We start from the raw sequence: 22,787 nt of genomic DNA on the forward strand, positions 1-22,787 counted from the left end.
ATTGGAGGCAGCAGAATCTATGGGCTCCTGTCAGGTATATATTATCGGAGACAGGAGAATGTATGGGCTCCTGTCAGGTATATATTATTGGAGGCAGGAGAATCTATGGGCTCCTGTCAGGTAAATATTATTGGAGGCAGCAGAATGTATGGGCTCCTGTCAGGTATATATTATTGGAGGCAGCAGAATCTATGGGCTTCTGTCAGGTATATATTATTGGAGGCAGCAGAATCTACGGGCTCCTGTCAGGTATATATTATTGGAGGCAGCAGAATCTATGAGCTCCTGTCAGGTATATATTATTGGAGGCAGCAGAATGTATGGGCTCCTGTCAGGTATATATTATTGGAGGCAGCAGAATCTATGGGCTCCAGTCAGGTATATATTATTGGAGACAGGAGAATGTATGGGCTCCTGTCAGGTATATATTATTGGAGGCAGGAGAATGTATGGGCTCCTGTCAGGTATACATTATTGGAGGCAGCAGAATCTATGGGCTCCTGTCAGGTATATATTATTGGAGACAGGAGAATGTATGGGCTCCTGTCGGGTATATATTATTGGAGACAGGAGAATGTATGGGCTCCTGTCAGGTATATATTATTGGAGGCAGGAGAATGTATGGGCTCCTGTCAGGTATACATTATTGGAGGCAGCAGAATCTATGGGCTCCTGTCAGGTATATATTATTGGAGACAGGAGAATGTATGGGCTCCTGTCGGGTATATATTATTGGAGGCAGCAGAATCTATGGGCTCCTGTCAGGTATATATTCTTGGAGGCAGCAGAATGTATGGGCTCCTGTCAGGTATATATTATTGGAGGCAGGAGAATTTATGGGCTCCTGTCAGGTAAATATTATTGGAGGCAGCAGAATCTATGGGCTCCTGTCAGGTATATATTATTGGAGACAGCAGAATCTATGGGCTCCTGTCAGGTATATATTATTGAAGGCAGCAGAATGTATGGGCTCCTGTCAGGTATATATTATTGGAGGCAGCAGAATGTATGGGCTCCTGTCAGGTATATATTATTGGAGGCAGCAGAATCTATGAGCTCCTGTCAGGTATATATTATTGGAGGCAGCAGAATCTATGGGCTCCTGTCAGGTATATATTATTGGAGGCAGCAGAATGTATGGGCTCCTGTCAGGTATATATTATTGGAGGCAGCAGAATCTATGGGCTCCTGTCAGGTATATATTATTGGAGGCAGCAGAATGTATGGGCTCCTGTCAGGTATATATTATTGGAGGCAGCAGAATCTATGAGCTCTTGTCAGGTATATATTATTGGAGGCAGCAGAATCTATGGGCTCCTGTCAGGTATATATTATTGGAGGCAGCAGAATGTATGGGCTCCTGTCAGGTATATATTATTGGAGGCAGCAGAATCTATGAGCTCCTGTCAGGTATATATTATTGGAGGCAGCAGAATCTATGGGCTCCTGTCAGGTATATATTATTGGAGCCAGCAGAATGTATGGGCTCCTGTCAGGTATATACAGTATTATTGGAGGCAGCAGAATCTACGGGCTCCTGTCAGGTATATATTATTGGAGGCAGCAGAATCTATGAGCTCCTGTCAGGTATATATTATTGGAGGCAGGAGAATGTATGGGCTCCTGTCAGGTTTATATTATTGGAGGCAGCAGAATCTATGGGCTCCTGTCAGGTATATACAGTATTATTGGAGCCAGCAGAATGTATGGGCTCCTGTCAGGTATATATTATTGGAGGCAGCAGAATCTATGGGCTCCTGTCAGGTATATATTATTGGAGGCAGCAGAATCTATGAGCTCCTGTCAGGCATATATTATTGGAGGCAGCAGAAGGTATGGGCTCCTGTCAGGTAGATATTATTGGAGGCTGGAGAATCTATGGGCTCCTGTCAGGTATATATTATTGGAGCCAGCAGAATGTATGGGCTCCTGTCAGGTATATATTATTGGAGCCAGCAGAATGTATGGGCTCCTGTCAGGTATATATTATAGGAGCCAGCAGAATGTATGGGCTCCTGTCAGGTATATATTATTGGAGCCAGCAGAATGTATGGGCTCCTGTCAGGTATATATTATAGGAGCCAGCAGAATATATGGGCTCCTGTCAGGTATATATTAGTGGAGGCAGGAGAATGTATGGACTCCTGTCAGGTATATATTATTTGAGACAGCAGAATGTATGGACTCCTGTCAGGTATATATTATTGGAGCCAGCAGAATGTATGGGCTCCTGTCAGGTATATATTATTGGAGCCAGCAGAATGTATGGGCTCCTGTCAGGTATATATTATAGGAGCCAGCAGAATGTATGGGCTCCTGTCAGGTATATATTAGTGGAGGCAGCAGAATGTATGGACTCCTGTCAGGTATATATTATTTGAGACAGCAGAATGTATGGGCTCCTGTCAGGTATATATTATTGGAGCCAGCAGAATCTATTGCCTCCTGTCAAGTATATATTATTTGATAATCATGCCCATTGCCCAGCTCCCGCCATATGTTGATCGCCAGCCAGATAAAACAAGGCAGCTGGGGGCTGGGATTTGCAGCATGGTAAGGCCCAAGCGTTCTTGGCCCCCCACGCTGAAAATCGCAGCCACCCCTGAAAATGGCGCATTCATCATAGCACCATTTCCAGGTGCTTTACCCAGCTCTTCCAGCGGCCCTGGTGGTGAGTGGCACCCTGGGTAATAATAGGGTTAGTACTAGGCCAGCTTTGTATTATCAGCTGGTACTAAGCCCGAAATTCATGGTGTCACGCCAAATTAGACATAGCCACCATGAATTTCTAGTAAACAGAAAAAAAAAGACAGAATTTATTTTTTTTAATTAAAAATAAAACACATTTAGGGACTCCATCTTTAATAAAGAAAAATCCTCACTCTAACGTAATCCATAGGTCTTCTGTCTTCTTCTCTGCTACATCTTTGCCATCAGACAAATATGTCTGCTGACAGAGATGAGCAGGCACAGAATGACACCGGAGCACTGTTACTGTGTAGTGCGGCACTAACTTTCTTTTTTTGTCATTTCATGCAGTGTAGAAATCTTGGGAAAAGTGTGGATTGTGCTCTGGAAGTGGATAGCGAACTATGTTATTTTCTGCAGAGATAAGTCCTGCATAGAAGATGTGATATATCAGTCTGCAGATAAAGAACTTCATTTAGAGACATCACTGGTGAGTATGTGTATTACCTATACACACACACTGACACTATATACAGAGCTCCTGTGTGTAATGTCACTGGTGATCACTGTATTACCTATACACACACACTGACACTATATACAGAGCCCCTGTGTGTAATGTCACTGGTGATCACTGTATTACCTGTACACTGACACTATATACGGAGCTCCTGTGTATAATGTCACTGGTGATCACTGTATTACCTCTACACTGACACTATACACAGAGCTCCTGTGTATAATGCCACTGATAATCTCTACATTATCTGTACACTAACTCTATATATCAGGCTTTTTACATTTTCATTACCAGTCACTATCTGGTGCCATTATGTGACACAGATGTGTCTCTAATTAATTCAGATGTTGCGAAAAAAAACCCCCAAAAAACATAAACTTCCAAACACATGGCATCATCACACGGGCAGTCCAGAATTGTTTAAAGGCATATTAAATCTTAGTGTATGTAAACTTTTGACTTTGCAGTAATAAAAATGCCTTAAAACATTCTCTCTCATTATTTTGGCAGTTGGCAAATATTAAAAATTATGGTAATCCTAATTGACTTAAAAGGGGAAAGGTTTATTCTGATTTCATGTCAGATATTGAGAAAAACATGCATGTGTGTCTTTTTATATAGTGTATGTAAACTTCTGGTTTCAACTGTATATACATTAGGGGGTGAAGGTATGAAATGGTTGAATGATTTATGAACAAATTTTGTAAACTCGGCAGCATGAAGTAGCAATTTTTATTGGTTGCTGGTAATGTTAATCTTGTTCTGCCTACACAGCTGTTTGTATTATAAGTTGGTTCTTAGATTTACATGAGTTAGGGTGCTTTCACATTGTGTTTAGTACATGCTCTGTGTCTCCGGACCCCCACCACAAAACGGGATTCAGACGTATGTGCCGGCGGGGCCATAAACTATAGTGGTGCTGGCAGAGTGAATGTACACTCTGCCGTGCATCATTTTCGGGCACGTACGCCTACTGGAGACAGAAACCCAGGCGAAGTCTACTACATCTGAGTGTCTGCCTTTAGTAGGCGTACATGCCCGAAAATGATGCAAACCAGAGCACATGTTCGCTCTGCCAGCACCACTATAGTCTATGGCCCCATCGGTGCATACGTCCGAATCCCGTTTTGTTGGGGGTTTTATCGTGAGCCTCCATGGAGCCACTGAATGGGTGCCTAAATGCAATGTGAAAGCACCCTTAGTGGTGTGCACTAAATGGGTAAAACACAACATGAAAAAAAACTACATTACCTATAACAGACATTCTTTTTCTGACATTGTTAAAGTCTAGTATGGCCAAGAGCTGGTATGTGACAATTTTCCCCATTTCCTGCACAGTGATGGTCTCCGGTGTTCGAGATTTGAATATAAAGCCAAAATTCCTTGCAGCAGTAACCAAAGCGCCTTCATCTGGTGACTGAGCCTGGTAAGCAAGATCTCCTGTGCAGTGGTAAAAAACAAATATTTTTAAAACTGTAACTATAAAAGGCATTCAGCATTATACTGATGAATGAAATCCTGAATACAGTATTTCATTCATCAGAAGATGCCGTAACACATACAGTAAGATGTCAAGTGTTTTACATTTTAAGTCACTTAATGAGACTTAAAGGGAACCTGTCACTTGAGTCATGCTGCCTAAACCACGGGGAGCAGGAATCAGAGTCTGGATACACGATTGCAACCAGGTTTGTTTTACTCTGAAACGCTCTGGCATTACAGACAATACATAGTTTAAAACGCCAGCCGAGGACCATAGGAAGAGACCTAAGTAGTCCACTATGACTCATGGCCGGCTTCTCCCCGCCCCCTCCAGGTGATTGACTGGTCTCTCCCTATGTACACACGGTGATCCTGGCAGCAACTATTATATTCCTCTAATGCACCAGCTTAGGGAAAATTGAGCATTACATAGTTTTAACTGAAATGAATGGGCAGTAATAAATGGCGTAGATATTTTTGAAACCACTATTCCTTATGAAGCCTAAAACATGGGACCATTTTCCATAGATTTAACAATTGTATACTTCTTGAATACTCAAGACCATTAGGCATCTAAACAATAAATACCTCACTGCCAAAGAGTATCAAAGATGTTAGTATCAACCACTTCACTATCAAGACCGAAAGGGATGTAAAAATTAATCTCTTCACTCATGGGAACCTGTGGATATAGAACTAAGGTGTACAGTGTAAAGCACTAAATTATAAATCTTCCTGACTTCAATTTAAATATTAAAAAAATGATGATGTGTCATGAAGGTGACATGGTGGCTTTGTTCTTATTACAGAGTATAGATGTGTCATTGTAATTCTGCCTCTGCTGATAAGGAGCATGCTGAAAACTCTTCCAGAATGTACAGGAAGTACGAGCCTAAAAAAGCTCCAATGGTCAGTTTGAAAACTGCAAGATTGCTAATATAGGTTTTTTTTTTAATAAAGAACATGATATGAAAATAAAAATGTCAATTTTTTTTAAATAAATATAATGCAAAAACCTGAATTATACAATAGGTAATTTTAAATGATAGCTCCTTATATATGTTGGCAATGACCCTTTAATGGCCTTCCTATGAAACTGTTGTCGTTGTGCATGACAATCAATGTAATAAAACAAAATCCTATTAAAAGTGTGATGAAATAAAATCTGCTGGATAAAACCAGGAATCTCCTACATGGTAATTGAAAAAAACATAACCACATTTTTTAACTGAATCCAACTGCAGATAAAACAAAGTCTAAATGAATTATTGCAGAAACATCTATAATTCAAGCCAAACAGCGCTGTGGTATACAGAAGAGAATCCCTTAACAGAAGCCTGCATTTATTATATATGACTAATAAAACTGTAAAGATCAACCTTTAACGGGCAGGAAAAGAAACATTTCAGTTTTGCAATATCTATAAACCTTTGGAAAACATCCTTTTTTGGTCAAATAAATGCGTGTGAAAAAGGTCACAGGAAGATGTGTGGGACCCATTCATAAACATACACATCAGGAGCAATTTCACTGGTATCAGGTCTGAGTCACCAGCAATTCTGAAAATTCCAGAACTGCAAACACGTGTCTGTCCTAAAAGCCACGAGGCAGCTAAATTATAAATACTGGAATTCATGTAGCATAACTCATGTACAGGGCAGTACATGGCCAAGGCTCACAGCAAGGGAGGCTATGCATCCTGGTTAACCCTTGCCTCTACTACGCCTCCAATCCACAGCAGCAATCAGTAAAATGAAACGGAAGGATTCATCTTATCCATCACTAGATCTGGTATTCAGGGCTTTTTACAGAACTAAGGCCTGAGTTATTACAGAATCAGAATGTAGGCGTATTATTGGCACCAAGGTTTTGTACATGTCTGATAGGCAGCCTAAGGGTACGTGCACGCTGAAAGTTTTTAGAACTGAATCTGAGCGAAAACTCCAAGTTTTTGAGGAGTTTTGAGCTTTTGAGGAGGATTTAGAGATTTTCCACTCAGTTTGTGCTCTAAAAACTCCTAAAAGAAAACTCAGTCTGAACATACTCTAAGGATATGTGCACGCAACATCTTATTCAGGTAGATTGTGCCTGAAACCGGCCTGACAAAGCGCAGCAAAAACTCCGTAGAAAATGAACAATGCTCAGCAATGTAAAAACAACGTGCGTTCGGAAACTGAAGTGGTTAAAAGAAGCAGCCTGTTCATTATCTGGGCAGCTTCCTCTAGGAAGTCGCTTGCCAGTTATAGATTAAATCCTAGAAATAAAAAGGACGTTGAGGGAAAACCCACCGGTGAAGCCGCTTCAGGAAAAAGAGCGCCAACTTTTTCCTGAAGCAGCTTTGCCTAGGGAAAGGAATGAAGATGTCGTGAGCACATTCGCTAATAGAGGCTTATAACGCGTAGGGTTTTAGGATGCCGGTCCTGTAACATAATGGATCCGATATGCACTACACTTTTCTATTACATTGTACAAACCAGATTAACGGGATTGGACAGTTTTATCTTTATTGCAACAAACGTGTTGGGGACATGATTTTGTGGCACTCACTAATATATAAGCTTTATACGTTCTTCTCTTGTTTCTGGACAGGAAAGCTGTGAAAAGGGGCGGCCGATAAAGGAGCATGAGACCAGACCTGTCCATCTGATTCCTCCAACTCAGAAATAGCTTTCTCAGGAGAGCGTTTTTTCTATTGGAGGAGCTGATGGACAGGTATGATCACATACTCCTCCACCAGCAGCCATTGTATGGACAGGACCTCTGAGCAGTCTGACGAAGGGCTGTACTAGGAAGGGTAGGAGGAGAACCGGACATACATATGTGTATGTGAGTGCCACAAAACTGTGATCCTAACACATTCATTAAAATAAACATAAAAGGGGCAAACACCATGAGAAAGAAGACAACACAATACGGTTATACTCTATATTCCCCCTGCAAGGGGACGCCAATGCTTGTTAATTGTAACACTTTTTATCAATGAAAATGTGTAAACTTTAAAAAAAAAATTAACGCAAAGACGGGGTGCAAACTGGTTGCTGCAACTTTTTATATGGTTTTAACATCATCTGCAGGTGAACTCTCAGCTTCCATTTCACAGGCAGTCAGGGCTGCAATATTGTTGCAATACAGCGGAGCTCATAATTTCAGAAATCAAGATTACACATAAAAATAAGCAACATGTGACATATCTTATTAGTGAAATCTGCTTTTTTCTCCACTGAGATTTATCAGTCATTTTCTAAATTCTCAATTCACAGGTAAGAGCTGTATTCAGTGAAGACAGATTATTACACTACCGAGAGAGGAGATGGCAGTTGGTGCTCACAGGGTTCTATGGAGAGGGGAGGAGTTGCGAAGAGCTAAGGACAGAGCCCTTCTCTCCTCCTCCTATCATCTACATAGAATCTTGTCAGTAGCAAGATCTCTTATCTCATTAATGTAAATAAATCTGAATACAAATTTTGTCCGTGAATTAAGAATTTTAAAAACGAATGATCAGTCCTAGCAGAGAAAGGAGCGGATTTATCTAATCAGATATATTACAAAGTTTCTTATTTTCATATGTATTATTGATTTCTGAAATAAAAATTAAAATGACTCTTTAAAAGACGTGCCAAGGAAAATGATTGAACGAAATTTGGGGATTGTTAAGCGATCGTTTTTACTACAGAACCCTAAGTGCAAGAAATGGGGCCAATAACTGATTGCACTGGGAAATAAAATATCACAGTAAAATGCTGATGAAAGTCCAAGCGCTTGACATCTCTTTATGGTGACATACTTGGATCCAGTTTCCAGCACTGAATCCACTGGTGACGGTAAGGAGTACAAACCTGCATTCTTCTCCTCAGACATAACTGTGTGACATAAGGAAAGTAATCGGAAAAACTCCTGAACATGAGGCTCTTCTAGCTTTATAGCCTCAATTAAGCTGTGATCATAAAACTGAAACTTTCTATCAGCAAGAGGGTTGAATGAAAAGTCCACTGGAGAGGTTTTCTGGAATAGAGAGACATAAAACATAGAAAACAGTAAATTATAATAACATCATCTGCAATAAACACATTGATATTGATCCCCAATGAATAATAAAATGCTGAGGAAATGATATACGATCCAATACAAGACCACTCGTAATTCATAGATGTGGACAAGAAAATGTATGACTGCCAGAAAGGTTAATAGCCATTTATCTTTAGTGACTGCGTTCTGGATTGCGCCTTCCTTGAACATTTACTGACCCAAAATGTCACAAAGTTCTCATGAGAATCAAGTGTTACTATCTAAATCCCAGCTTATTCGAAGCAGCTGTGCTTGCACATCCACTAACTATGGCCATATTTTTATAAGCAATGATTTTTTTTTATTACAGACATTCATTGACATCCAGCAGCCACACCTCTTGACACAGAATGTTTTCTGGCTTTTCTGGTATCTACAGAGAAGATGTTTTACCATTCATCTTATTCCCAGTAAGTCTCTATGTGCCAACTAGGAGGTCTCCTTAAAGGGAACTGGTCACCAGGATTTGTCTATATAAACGAAATCCACCACCTTTAAGTCCTCTTGAACAGCACTCCAGCAACCTATTAATAAGAGTCCAGCTCACTGGCATGTCTAAGAAAACACCTTTTATAATACTCCTGCACTGTATTTTAATTGGTGCGGTCTGGTCCACTGGGTGTCGTTGATCTGTGCTTGATTGGTGTCTTGATTGATGTGGCTAAAGTATCCTATGTCTTGCACAGAATCTCTTGCGCCTGTGCGGCTCCTGTTCTCTACTGTGCATGTGACTCTGTGCATGACGTAGAAGACATCAGTCACATCAATCAAAGGCAGAAGAGATGGCGACTGTGGGGACAGAGGGGGCACAGAGCACAGACCAAAGACACCCAATGGACCCGACCACGCCAAATAGGATACAGTGCAGGAGGATTATGAAAGGTATCTTTTATTTAGATATATGGGGTAGATGGGCTCTTATTAAAAGGCTGTTAAGGTTGCTGTTCAAGAAGACTTAAAAGTGGTGGATTTATAGTTTATATAAGGAAAACCTGGTGATAGGTTCTCTTTAAGACAAAACTTTATTTTATACACCTTGAAGACCTCTCAGCCAGCCAACCAACTCCAATGTTGCACTGAGGAGGGGCAAAAAACCCCGAAGCAGCTGTATTCAAGTGGAAATTCTGGTTTGACTTTCAATCATAAATCATGTAGAAAGGCTCTTGAAAGAGGTCCTGTCACTTTGCTTTGTTTTGTGCTGCATCACTCCATTGCATAGATATTTACAGTTGTTTTTTTTGGAGCGCAGGGTGTGAGATTTCTGCTTCCAGACCAACTGTACATTTCTTAAGCCTTTTTTGGGGGTGGGCGCTTTCAAGTCTCCCACCCAGATGCTGCCAATCACAGCTCAGCGGCGTCTGAAACTGCTAGATCAGCTAGATCTGTGATTGGCAGCGTCTGGGACCTTCCCCCAGAGATTTCACACATTGTGCTCTAAAACAACAAATGTGAATATTTTTTCAATGGAATGATGCAGCAGAAAACAGAGAAAAGTGGCAGAATCACAGGAGCTCAGGGATTTTTACAATGTATTTAACTCAAATTTTTAGCAAGTGACAGGTCCTCTTTAAAGGGTTCATAATGACTAATATGTTTACTACATCCTTCTTCCGTGAAGAGGATATTTCCATATCCCTTGCTATAAACGTGACAACTGTTAATGTACACAGTACTGTTTCTTTGTCAGTTTTCAATATGTAATAAAGAGATGCACAAATTACAACCAATAACAAGCATTATTTAGGCACATTGGAAATAGTCATTACCTCAGTGACTTCCACTTTACGACCCAGCTCATCACGCACTTCACCTAGAGAAATAAAACCATCAAGAGGCCATAAGAATCAGCATTGATCCACAATTTTTAAAGAGAAACTGTCAGCAGGATTTCACAACCCAAACTATTTATATGTTTGTCACAGACAAGTCCTGAAATACTTTTACATGGACAGTCCATTCCTCCATTACTGAGAAATCAGCGTTTGACTTGATAATCAAAAGGATATGTTAGATCTGATGCCTCTGTCACTCCAGCTCTATTCCCAACCCAGCACCGCCTCCACGATCCTGCGATCAATCAGCGCAAGCTTCATTCTCCGCTCCTTCAGACATTATTGACATCCAGAGGAAGTGAAAGCTGCTGCTGCTCTCTCACTTCCTCTGGATGTCAATAATGTCCGCAGGAGAGGAGATTGAAGCTTGCGCTGAATGATCGAAGGATCGCGTGATATCTCGCGTGAGCCCCAGGAGCGCTAGAGCGGCGCTGGAGATTAATATATGTGTTATTATTTTACTGGGCGGAAACATAGGTATTCAGAAGGGGTTGCCCAAGTTGTGGACAACCCCATTAAGAAAGAAAAGTTCAAATAAACTCCCTTTTGCCAATCTGAAAAGAAATGAAACAAAAAAAAATAATAAACAAACAAACATACTTTGTATCGTCTTTAAAACGCCAGTCTTTCAAAAAATAAAATCAACCCATTTGTTAAATGTTGTAAAAAAAAGAGGAAAACGCCAGAATTACTGTTTATAGATCATCTTTATTACCCAAATAAATGGAAAAAAGTGAACAAAAAGTCAAATACATCCCTAAAAGGCTACCGTCAAAAACTACTGCAAGTAAAATGTAATAAAAAAAATATATACATTGAGTGTCTCTGAAATCATACTGACCTGGAAAGTCATGCAACTGGGTACTTTTTACTGCTTCAATGAATGTCATACGAAGGTCAAAAACGGACATACGGAACATTTTATGAATCACAAGTCGTGTTTTTTTCCTGGATTTTTCTGCATGATGTGCTTTCCCCCCTTATTCTATAAATTGACACATAAGGAAAACTAACAGGCCCCATAATAATCATTGGGCCCCTCTGCTTGTGTTCACATCAGATATGGGCAGCACGGTGGCTCAGCGCTGGGGTCCTGGGTTCAAATCCCACCAAGGATAACATCTGCAAGGAGTCTGTATGTTCTCCCCGTGTTTGTGTGGGTTTCCTTCGGGTTCTCCAGTTTCCTCCTACATAGTTTGTGAGCCCCACTGGGGACAGTGCCCATAATGTCTGTAAAGTGTTGTGGAATTAATGGCGCTATATAAGTGAGTAAAATAAAATAAATAAATAAATATGCAATTGATCCATTTTGGATCTGAATTGCCTCTGTCTGTTCCTGAAACAACTGTCTGAATGAGGCTTATGACATGTCAGATGTTTTTAAGGAGTAGGCTCAGCTTATGTAATATCTCTTAACTTTTTGTTCGCACATTATCTTCATATTATAGCCATATGGTTCCAGGAAGCAGAGATCTATAATGTACTAAAAGGAATAATACGTAGGTGCCTCAATAAAAAGTATTGGGAACAAGTAGATCCAGAGAATAAATACTTGGAAAACCTGCCGAATGTATGTGTCTAATTTATTGTACTTACCATACAGTTTTCCATTAATTGAACATTTATTGAATGTCATGATGTTTTGCGTCAGTGTCCCGGTTTTGTCTGAGAAAATGTATTCTATTTGCCCCAATTCTTCATTAAGGGTTGTAGTCCGAGTCTCGGCGGGGGTGCCTCTTTTAGAGTAGTACATTTTACGGTCCCAGTTGATAAAGTAACTGTGTCCCAGCCGAATAACTTCAACACTGTCAAGGGTACAATTGCAAATTAGTGAACACCAGCTAAGTGAGTATTGGCATTAAGATCAATGAAATGTAGATTAAAATAATAATGACATAAGGAAAACATTTATATTAAGATTGATGGGGTGATGTATATATAAGCATGCTTTTCACAATGAGATCTATGAAAAAGCATGATGAATTATATTTTTTTTTAGCTACCCCATTATATGTTATTAATCATTAAGTGCATCACTTCACAAGAAAAAAATTTTTCTGTAACCCAAATGGTCAAATCTTTTGCATGATAATAAAAACATGATAATTGTGACGGTAAAGCTATTAGAGAGGTTTTCCAGTTTTGGAAAGCCACTTTTCCTCAGCCGCAGTGTGTTTTAAAGGGAATCCGTCACCTAATTTGAGAGCAGCATGATGCTAACACAAAAACTCTGATTCCAGCACAGATGTATCACTTACTGGGCTGCTTGCTGTAGATTTGAAAAAAAAAAAAAGAACAACAAAACACTGTTTTACCAGTAGGAAATTATCACTAGAGGACTAGTAAACCTGCTGTCAGGGAATCAAACCACACCTCGACCACTGATCGGCAGCTTTCTGCCTATGCACAGTGTACACAGAAAACTTCCAATCAATGGTGGTGGGAGGGGTTATGCAAAGCTATACTGGTAGATCACAACTGCAGCAACCTGTAAGGTAAGTGATACATTGCTAAAATCAGAGTCTCTGCCCCTTCATTACACTGCTCTCAGGTGGGGTAGCAAAAACAAGGTGACAGATTCCCTTTAAAACAAAAAGCAACTGTCTTATACTCATTCTCCCTAGGTCTAGCACCAGGGCTCTACCGCTGCTTTTGGTGTCTCTTATCATCTGCAGCACTGATGTCATGTCAATACCACTGCAGCAAATCACTAAGACTACCGTCTCACATAATGACGCACAAGCGATCCCGACAACGATGTGACCAGGCCGGTATCGCTGGTGCGTCGCTAAGTGATCGCTGGTGAGCTGTCAAACAGGCAGGCTCACCAGCGATCATGGGAGCAGCGACATCGTGGAAAGAATCTTTCCACGATGTCCTGCTCCTGGTTAACAGCCTGCTGCTGAAGCAGGAGCAGGCTGGTAACCATGATAAACAGCGGGTTACTAGGGGCACACGCGCACTTAGTAACCCGCTGTTTATCATGGTTACCACTCTACTACGGTGAGCGGTAACCTCCCACTCACCGTAGCAGAGTGGTAACCATGATAAACAGCGGGTTACTAAGTGCGCATGTGCCCCTAGTAACCCGCTGTTTATCATGGTTACCAGCCTGATCGCTGGTCCCGCTGGTCACACACAGTGATGTGTGCTGACCAGTGGGAGGGCAAGGACCAAAAAATGGTCCAGGACACTTTGCAGTGATCAGCGACCTCACAGCAGGGGCCTGATCGCTGCAAAGTGTCACACATAGCGACATCGCTGGTGAGGTCGCTGTTGCGTCACCAAAACCGTGACTCAGCAGCGATCTCGCTAGCGATCTCGCTATGTGAGACGGGGGCTTAAGTTCAAAGGCCTTGCCCAAAATGAGCACTGCAGACAAAAAAGACAGAGAGCTGAGGTGGAGACTCAGTGCTGGACCCATGAAGGATGAGTAAAGGACAGGGAGAAAAAAATTCAGGTGTTTTCTGAATTCAGAAAACCCATTTTACATTGAAATCACTGATAAGTGCAGTGAATAACAAAGGTTATATTGTGACATTGGAACTTGTCAAGTTCTAAAAATTGATGTAGAGGAAGCAGACAGAATGGATAAGCGAAAGAATCTGAGCGATTGTCAAGTGCCAAATTATCATGGCTAGACTATTGAGTCAAAGCATTTCCAAAATGGCACGTCTTGTAGGGTGTTCCTGGCATGTAGTTGTTAGTAGCTAGTAAATGTGGTCAAGTAGGGTGAAGTGTAACAAGGACGAGGTCCATTGATGTGTGTGGCGAGTAGGGTTTAGCTTTTCTGATGAGAGATCCCAAAAAGAACTTCTGTAGCACAAATTGCAAAAATGTCAGTGCTGGCCATGATAAAAAAAGGTGTCAGAACACGTAGTGCATCATAGCTTGCTGTGTACGGGGCTCCATGGATACCACCTACCTAAAGCATTGCTACAGACAAAGGATGCCTGTTTAATAGAAACAGCATTTCCTAATGACAGTGACCTCTTCCAGTAGAATAATACACCCTGCTACACTGCAAAATTTGTTCAGGAGTAGTTTGAGGAGCATGATATAGATTTCAGAAGGTGATTATTTGACCTCTAAATTTCTAAATCTCAATTTGATTGAGGAATGTACTAGAAAAAGAAGTCTGACCCATGGAGATCCCTCACAACTTGGTGTCAGATGCCACCGGACACTTTCAGAGGTCTAGCGGAGTCCATGCTTCGACGAGCCTGAGTAGTTTTGATGGCACAAGGAGATGTACACAATATTAGGACTAGTTATGACTGATTGTAGTGTGTAGATAGATTTATTCATAGAAATATTTTGTTGTGAGTTAAAAACAAATATGACTCAATTTATACTATGTGGCTAATAAGCTTTCAGTAATAGAAGCATATTATATTACAATAATGTACATAATACCATATATATATATATATATATATATATATATATATATATTTATATACATACATACACACATATATATGGTATTGTGTACATTATTGATATATATATATAAAATAACAAAAAGGAAAATGGGTTGATGTGTGTTCAGATAACTTTGACCAAGGTTTCAGACCTTAATTAGCGTGTTAGGGTTATGCATTGTTCAACATCATCGTTAGGAAAGGCCAGGTGATGCATATTTCCCAGCTTTATAAAAACCAAGCCTCCTCTAACCTTGTGCCAAAAAACAGAAGCCAAGGGGTCTTCTAAGCAGCTGCCTAGCACTCTGAAAATGAAAATGGTGGAGGCCCACAACACAGGAGAAGGGTATAAGAATATGGCAAAGTGTTTTCAAGTTGCCTTTTCCTCAGTTCGAAACATACTTAAGTGGAGGTGAAGATAAGGTCTGGAAGACCAAGCAAAATTTCAGTGACAGCTGCATGTAGGATTGCTAGAGAGGCAAATCAGAACCCCCACTTGACTGCAAAAGACCTTCAGAAAGATTTAGCAGACTCTGGAGTTGTGGTACATTGTTCTACTGTTCAGAGACACCTGCACAAATATAGCCATCATGGAAGAGTCATCAGAAGAAAACCTCTCCTGCATCCTCACCATAAAATTTAGAAACAGAAGTATGCAAAAGAACATCTAAACAAGCCTAATGCATTTCGGAAACAAGTCCTGTGGACGGATCAACTCAAAATAGAACTCTTTGGCCACAATGATCAAAGGTATGTGTGGAGAAAAAGGGCACAGAATTTCAGGAAAAGAACATCTCACCAACCATTAAGCATGGGGGTGGATCAATCATGCTTTGGGGTAGTGTTGCAGCAAATGGCATGGGGAACATTTCACAGGTAGAGGAAAGAATGGATTCAATGAAATGTAACCAAATTCTTGAAGCAAACATAACACCATCTGTAAAAAAGCTGAAGTTGAAAAGAGGATGGCTTCTACAAATGGATAATGATTCTAAACACACATCAAAATCTACAATCGACTACCTCAAAAGGCGCAAGCTGAAGCTTCACAATGGCCTTCACAGTCCCCTGATCTGAACATCATTGAAAATTTGTGGCTAGACTCAAAATAGCAGTGCATGGAAGATGACCCAAGAATCTCACAGAACTGGAAGAATTTTCCAAGGAAGAATGGGTGAAAATCCCTCAAACAAGAATTGAAAGATTCTTTGTTGGTTACAAAAAGCATAACAAGCTGTGATATTTTCAAAAGGGGGTGCTAGTATGTGCTAACCATGCAGGGTGCCCAAACTTTTGCATCGGGCCATTTTCCATTTTGTAATTTTTAAAATGTAAAAAATGACAATCTATATATATTTTTTTTGCCTAAAATACAAAAGGAAATGTGTCATTTTTAACTTTAGCCCTTTTAGAGATCATTTAATCTTCAACTTGTTTAAATGTACACAATAACAGTAACTTTGACCAGGGGTGTCCAAACTTTCACATGCCACTGTACATAATATATATACACACATAATACACATGTTTATTTCCTTTATGTGTATGGGAACAACAAAAAAACAGAGCCAAAAAGGCAAATTGGACATAATTTCACACACAACAGCAAGACATAATTGCTGGGACCTTCAATTTAATATTTGGTTGTATATCCTTTGGAATAAATTACTGCAATCAATCGCTTCCTATAACCATCAACAAGCTTCATACACCTCTCAAATGGAATTTTAGACCACTCTTCTATTGCAAACTGCGCCATTTCTTTCATGTTTAAATGGTGCCTTCTTCTATCACCAATTTTAAGATCTCTCCACAGGTGTTCAATGGGATTTAGATCTGGACCTATTGCTGGCGACTTCAGAACTCTCCAGCACTTTGTTTCCCTCCATTTCTGGGTGCTTCTTGAAGTATGTTTAGGGTCATTTACTGCTGGAAGACCCATGATCTAGGATGCAAACCGAGCTTACTGACACCGGGCACTAAATTGCGGCCCAAAATCCTTTGGTAATCTTCAGATTTCATGATGCCTTGCACACAGTCAAGGCACCCAGTACCAGAGGCAGAAAAACAACCCCAAACCATCTTTGAACCTCTATCATACTTGACTGTAAGTACTGCGTTCTTTCCTTTGTAGGCCTCATTCCGTTTTCAGGAAACAGTAGAATGATGTGCTTTACCAAAAAGCTCTATCTTGGTCTCATCTGTCCACAAGATGCTTTCCCAGAAGGATTTTGGCTTACTCATGTACAATTTGGGAAACTGCAGTCTAGCTTTTTTATGTCTCTGTGTCAGCAGTGGGGTCCTCCTGGGTCTCCTGCCATAGCATTTAATTTCATTCATATGTCGACGGATAGTTTACGCTGACACTGATGCACCCTGAGTCTGCAGGACAGCTTGAATTTCTTTGGAACTTGATTGGGGCTGCTTACCCACCATCCGGAATATCCTGCGTGTCAACCTCTCATCAAATTTTCTCTGCCGCCCACATCCATGGGAGATTAGCTACAGTGCCATGGGTTGTAAACTTCTTGATTATGTTCGCACTGTGGACAAAGGAACATCAAGATCTCTGGAGATGAAATTGTAACCTTGAGATTGTTGATATTGTTCAACAATTTTGGTTCTCAAGTAGTGATGAGCGAATGTGCTTGGATAACTTGTTATCAAAGCATACTTGGGTGTTATCCGAGTATCTTGGGCGTGCTCAGATATTATGTTTGAGGCCCTGCGGCTGCACGTTTTGCTGCCTTTAAGACAGCCGCAACACATGCAGGGATTGCCTAACAAACAGGCAATCCACGCATGTGTTGATGCTGTCTAACAGCCGCAAAACATGCAGCCGCAGGGCCATGAACATATTATCCGAGCACGCCCAAGATACTCGGATAACACCCACGCATGCTCGGATAACACGTTATCTGATCATGTTTGCTCATCACTATTCTCAAGTACTCAGATAGTTCTCTTCTCCTCTCTCTGTTCTCCATGCGTACTGTCGCTCGTTTCAAGTGTGATTTTCATATTGCCCACACCTGTTACTTGCCACAGGTAAGTTTGAATGAGCATCACATGTTTGAAACAAATTTTGCAAAGGTGTCAACAATTTTGTCCAGCCCATTTTTAAGGTTTTGTGTAAAATCATGTCCAATTTGCCTTTTTTCATCAGTTTTTTTGGTTGTTCCAATACACACAAAGGAAATAAACATGAATATAACAAAACATGAGTAACTGCAATAATTTTCTGGGAGAAATACTTTGTTTTCTGGAACAATTTCAAGGGGGTCAACACTTTCAGCCATGACTGTATATCTCATGAATGAATTTACACTGTTGATCATTTATATGCACGTACTGTATCATGCACACCTTTGATTAGAGTGCTCACATAGTAGAAGACACACAGTTGTTTTCACCATTTAAATAACATGTCTTCTTGGACAATGTAAACTGGTTTAAGTACTCCATTAACTACTGGATTTCCTTTAGGAAAGGAAAGGATAGGTACCAACCACTCATTAAGTCAATGGTAAAATGTAACTGAGCTCTAATTAAATCAACTAGCCAATAAAAAAAAGAGACAATTAACCACTGCTAACCGTGAACAAAGTAGATCAAAACGGTCTGCTTTTTTTAACAAGACCATGGGAATAAAGACTATCTGAAATTTCCAAAAATATCTTCAAAGGTGCATTGCCAACAATAAGGTAGGTAAAAAAAAACATTCTAAAAGGTAAACTTTATAGACAGATAAGTGGATTTTTTAGAACAAGATAGGACACATTACGTCTAATGTTAAAGGGAATCAACCAGCATGTTCTTGGTGTGAAATCTGAGACCAGCATGATATAGGGTCTGGGAGCCCGATTCCAGAGATGTGGCACTTACTGGGCTACTTGGGGCAATTTTGATAAAATCCCTGTTTTCTCTGCTGTAGATATAGCAGTGGTATGAATGCTGAGCTTTGTATCACCCCGGCCACACCACTGACTGGCAGCTTCTTGTGTACACTGTACATCATCAGCAAGCGGCCAATCAGTGGTGGGGGCAAAGTTGCACAGATTAGTTGAACTGCTTGGCACGTTACAACTAGTCCTGTACTGATAATCTCCTGCTTCTAAAACTCTGATTGTATTGAAACTATGCCAAGCTGTTGAGTTAGTGCCACATCCCTGGAATCAGGCTCCGGCCCCTACATCATGATACTCTCATTTTACCTTTAATTGAATATGGCATTCCATATCAGAAAAATATCATATCAACAATCAATCAAACAAGGTGAAAGCAGTCTAAAAATACGGTTATCCATAAAAACTAATATTTATTTAATATCTCGCATATTAAAAATATACACATTGTAAAATGGAAAGATATTCTAAGAGGACTCAAACTAGTGCCAGCAGCTGGGATGTATCCAGATACAAAGTCATTAGTATACAGGATAAGCAGTATAAAAATGACAAGTGTATAAATAGCAGCTCACAGAGCAACCAGTGCATCAGTAACAACAGCACTCCATCAACCAACCACAGTGGATCCGATAGCTGTAACTATTCTAAAATAATCCTGAAACTAATCCATCTCTATATAAACTTTCTTCATTAGACTATACTTAGAAGGTTCTTGCCCTACATGCAGTAACCCACCACCGGGCTGCCCTGCATCCAGGACAATTATCGGTAAGAACCTATGTGTACAGCCTAATGAGGAACGTTTATATAGAGATAGATTAGTTGCAGGATTATTTTAGAATAGTGACAGCTATCGGACTCACTGTGGTTGGTTGATGGAGTGCTGTAGTTACTAATGCACTGGTTGCTCTGTGAGCTGATATTTATCCTGTATACTAATACTATAACGTTGTGTCTGGATACTTCATTGCCACTGGCACTAGTTTGAGTCCTCTAAGAAGATCTTGCCATATTACAATGTGTCTATTTTTTAATATACATGAAATACATTTTACTTTTCATGGATGATAGCTTTGTGAGTTTCTAGATTGCATTTATGAAGGAGTCCCTATTGAGTAAATGATGTTTGTTGCTATGGGATGGTCATTAGGTGAAAAGTGCTGCCAATGAACTTCAACCTTATACATACAATATCTTACACTTGATGAGGCTGGAGCACTTACTTTAAAAATCCACGTCTGAATAGTTTTATAATGCCGAAATTAAAATGAGCAAGTGCACTCAATCTCTGCCCACCCAGCATGACTGACAGCTGAAGCTCACACTAAGTAGAGCAAGATTTCAACAAAAGCAGGGACGAAGGTCACTGAGAAGTTGACAGTCTTGCTTGGTGGGTGGAGATTGAGTTTAAACTTTCAGAAACAATTACACAGCTGTTCTAACTTGGTTTGTGAAAATAAAATTGTACTATAAGTTATGTCAACCTGTAGCGTCGGCGTCTCTGCCTCCTGCCGGGCAGAGACGCCATTCCCCTCACTGCCGCAGTCCTGGTCCGGTGTCCTCCAGCTCCCCTGCTGATGCTGCACGCACAGCTTTCCGGGCACCGTGCTTAGGGCGTGTGCGCTCCCTCCCTCCTAAAGGGGCCGTGCGCACCGTCCTAAAGAGTCCCCGGCCAATGGCCGGAGGACCACTCCTATTTAAAGCACCTCCTCCAAAATGGTGGTGCCTGTACAAGGTTGTTGTATGTGTGCTAACACTCTCCTCAGCAGGTTCCAGTGCCCGCCAGTCTGTCTATCAGCCGTGCCCGCCAGCCTGTCTACCTGCCGTGCCCGCCGGCTTGCGTACCCGGATTACCTGTCTGGCTACCTGCCGTACCCGCCTGCTTACCTACCCGGATCACCCATCAGGCTACCTGCCGTGCTCACCCGCTTCAGCTTCAGCCATCTGACCAGTGGGAGTCGCCTGCTCTCACACAAGGTTGGTCCCAGAGTGGCACTTGGTCCACCTGCCCGGTCCCACCCTGGTTCACGTAGTCGATTAAGCCGCCGTGTGACCAGGGTCGGTATGAGTAGGCACTTAGTCACGCCCCTCTGGTCCCTCCTTGCATCTCAGCACAGAGGTTCCACCACCCGGATCCGTAACAGTTTGCACAGGCCATGGAACTCGGTGGCTCCCAGGCTCCTTCGCTTTCAGACCTGTACCAAAAGGTCTCTCACCAGAGATCCCAACAAGATACTATCCTGTCCTATTTGCGGACAGTCAATTCCCGCTTGGACGCGCTGTCCACCCCGACTGTATCCACCTCTAACCAAGCGGCACCCGTTCCGGCGGCACCTCAAACCAGTGGCGCTGTGACAGCCGGCTTTGGACCCCGGCTTTCTGCGCCTCCACGTTTTGGTGGTGACCCTGTCCTATGTCGGAGCTTCAAAATTCAGTGCACGATGCACTTTGAACTCCTGGCACACCAGTTCACCTCCGACCGAGCCAAGGTGGCATTCATCATGTCTCACCTCACCGGAGAGGCGTGGCTTAACCCTCTGTGGGAGAGAGGGGATCCTCTGGTGTCCGATCTCCAGGCTTTCCTTGCGGCTTTCCGGAAGGTGTTCGATGAGCGCGGATGAAAATCTTCTACTGCCTCCTCACTTCTCTGACTCCACCAAGGGAGTCTCTCAGTGGGCCAGTATGCCGTGCGTTTCCCAACCCTCGCATCTGAACTTGCCTGGAACAATGAGGCTCTGGTGTCCACCTTTTGGGAGGGCCTTTCCGGACGGATCAAGGATGAGCTAGCCGGTCGTGACATTCCCCTCTCCCTGATCGACCTGGTGTCATTAGCTACCTGGATTGACATCCGTTTTCTGGAACGCGCTAAGGAGATGACCCCTGAGAGGAAACCTCTGCGCCACATTCCCGTACTCCAAAGTCGTGTCTCGCAACCTGGCTCCCCCGGGTGTCTTCCCAAGAGCCCATGCAAATTGACCAAGTTAAGATGGTCAAGTCCCACCAGGAGACCCGTCATGCCGAGGGGAGTTGTTTCTATTGTGGCAATATAGAGCATCAGATCCGATCTTGCCCGGTGAGACCGGGAAACTCCAGTGTCTAGGACCGCTCGGAGAGGTCGTCCTAGGCAAGAGTTCTTCCTCTCCGCTGTAGCATCGGCGTCTCAGCCTCCTGCCGGGAAGAGACGCCGTTCCCCTCACCACCACGGTCCAGGTCTGGCGTCTTCCCGCTCCCCTGCTGCTGTGGCGCGCACAGCTTCCCGGGCACCGTGCTTAGGGCGCGCGCTCTCTCCCTCTTAAAGGGTCCGCGCGCGCCGTCCTATAGCGTCCCTGGCCAATGGCCAGAGGACTTCCCCTATATAAGGCACCTCCTCCAAAATGGAGGTGCCTGTGCAGCCCTCAGGTCCCGCTGCCTGTCAGTCCTGCCTGCCAGTCTGTCTAACAGTTCTGTTCTCCAGTCTGTCTACAGTTGTGCCCGCCAGCCTGCTTACCGGGAGCACCTGTCTATAACCTGCCGTGCCCGCCAGTCTGCCTACCTGGAGCATCTGCCTGTTGCCTGTCGTGCCCGCCAGCCAGTCTACCCGGAGCACCTGCCAGTTACCTGCCGTGCCCGTCAGCTCGCCTACCCGGAGCACCCATCTGCCTATCTGCCAAACCAGCCTGCTTATCTACCTGGTCCACCCGTCAGCCTTTCTGCCGTGCTCATCCGCTGTACCGGTCAGTTCCTGCCATCTGACCAGTGGGAGTCACCAGCTCTCGCACAAGGTCGATCCCAGAGTGGCACCTTGTCCACCTGCCCGGTTCTTCCCTGGTTCACGGAGTCGACTAAGCTGCCGTGTGACCCTGGTCGGGCCGAGTAAGCTTCTCCCTGA

The 22,787-nt window shown here is 42.4% G+C and overlaps 1 protein-coding gene across 1 annotated transcript in view; it reads right to left on the bottom strand.

Moving 5' to 3' along the window:
• ATP8B4 (ATPase phospholipid transporting 8B4 (putative)) overlaps positions 1 to 22,787 on the bottom strand; it is a 336,358-nt gene that overhangs the window by 103,788 nt on the left and 209,783 nt on the right. Inside the window, 4 exon segments of the mRNA XM_073653088.1 lie at positions 4,460 to 4,648; positions 8,527 to 8,692; positions 10,522 to 10,565; positions 12,184 to 12,392. Of these exon segments, the coding sequence (XP_073509189.1) occupies positions 4,460 to 4,648; positions 8,527 to 8,692; positions 10,522 to 10,565; positions 12,184 to 12,392 (608 nt within the window).

This window comes from Phyllobates terribilis, unplaced genomic scaffold (assembly GCF_046119375.1).
Source record: "Phyllobates terribilis strain yellow unplaced genomic scaffold, ASM4611937v1 Scaffold_11__3_contigs__length_659146591, whole genome shotgun sequence".
Classification (NCBI taxonomy): Eukaryota; Metazoa; Chordata; class Amphibia; order Anura; family Dendrobatidae; genus Phyllobates; species Phyllobates terribilis.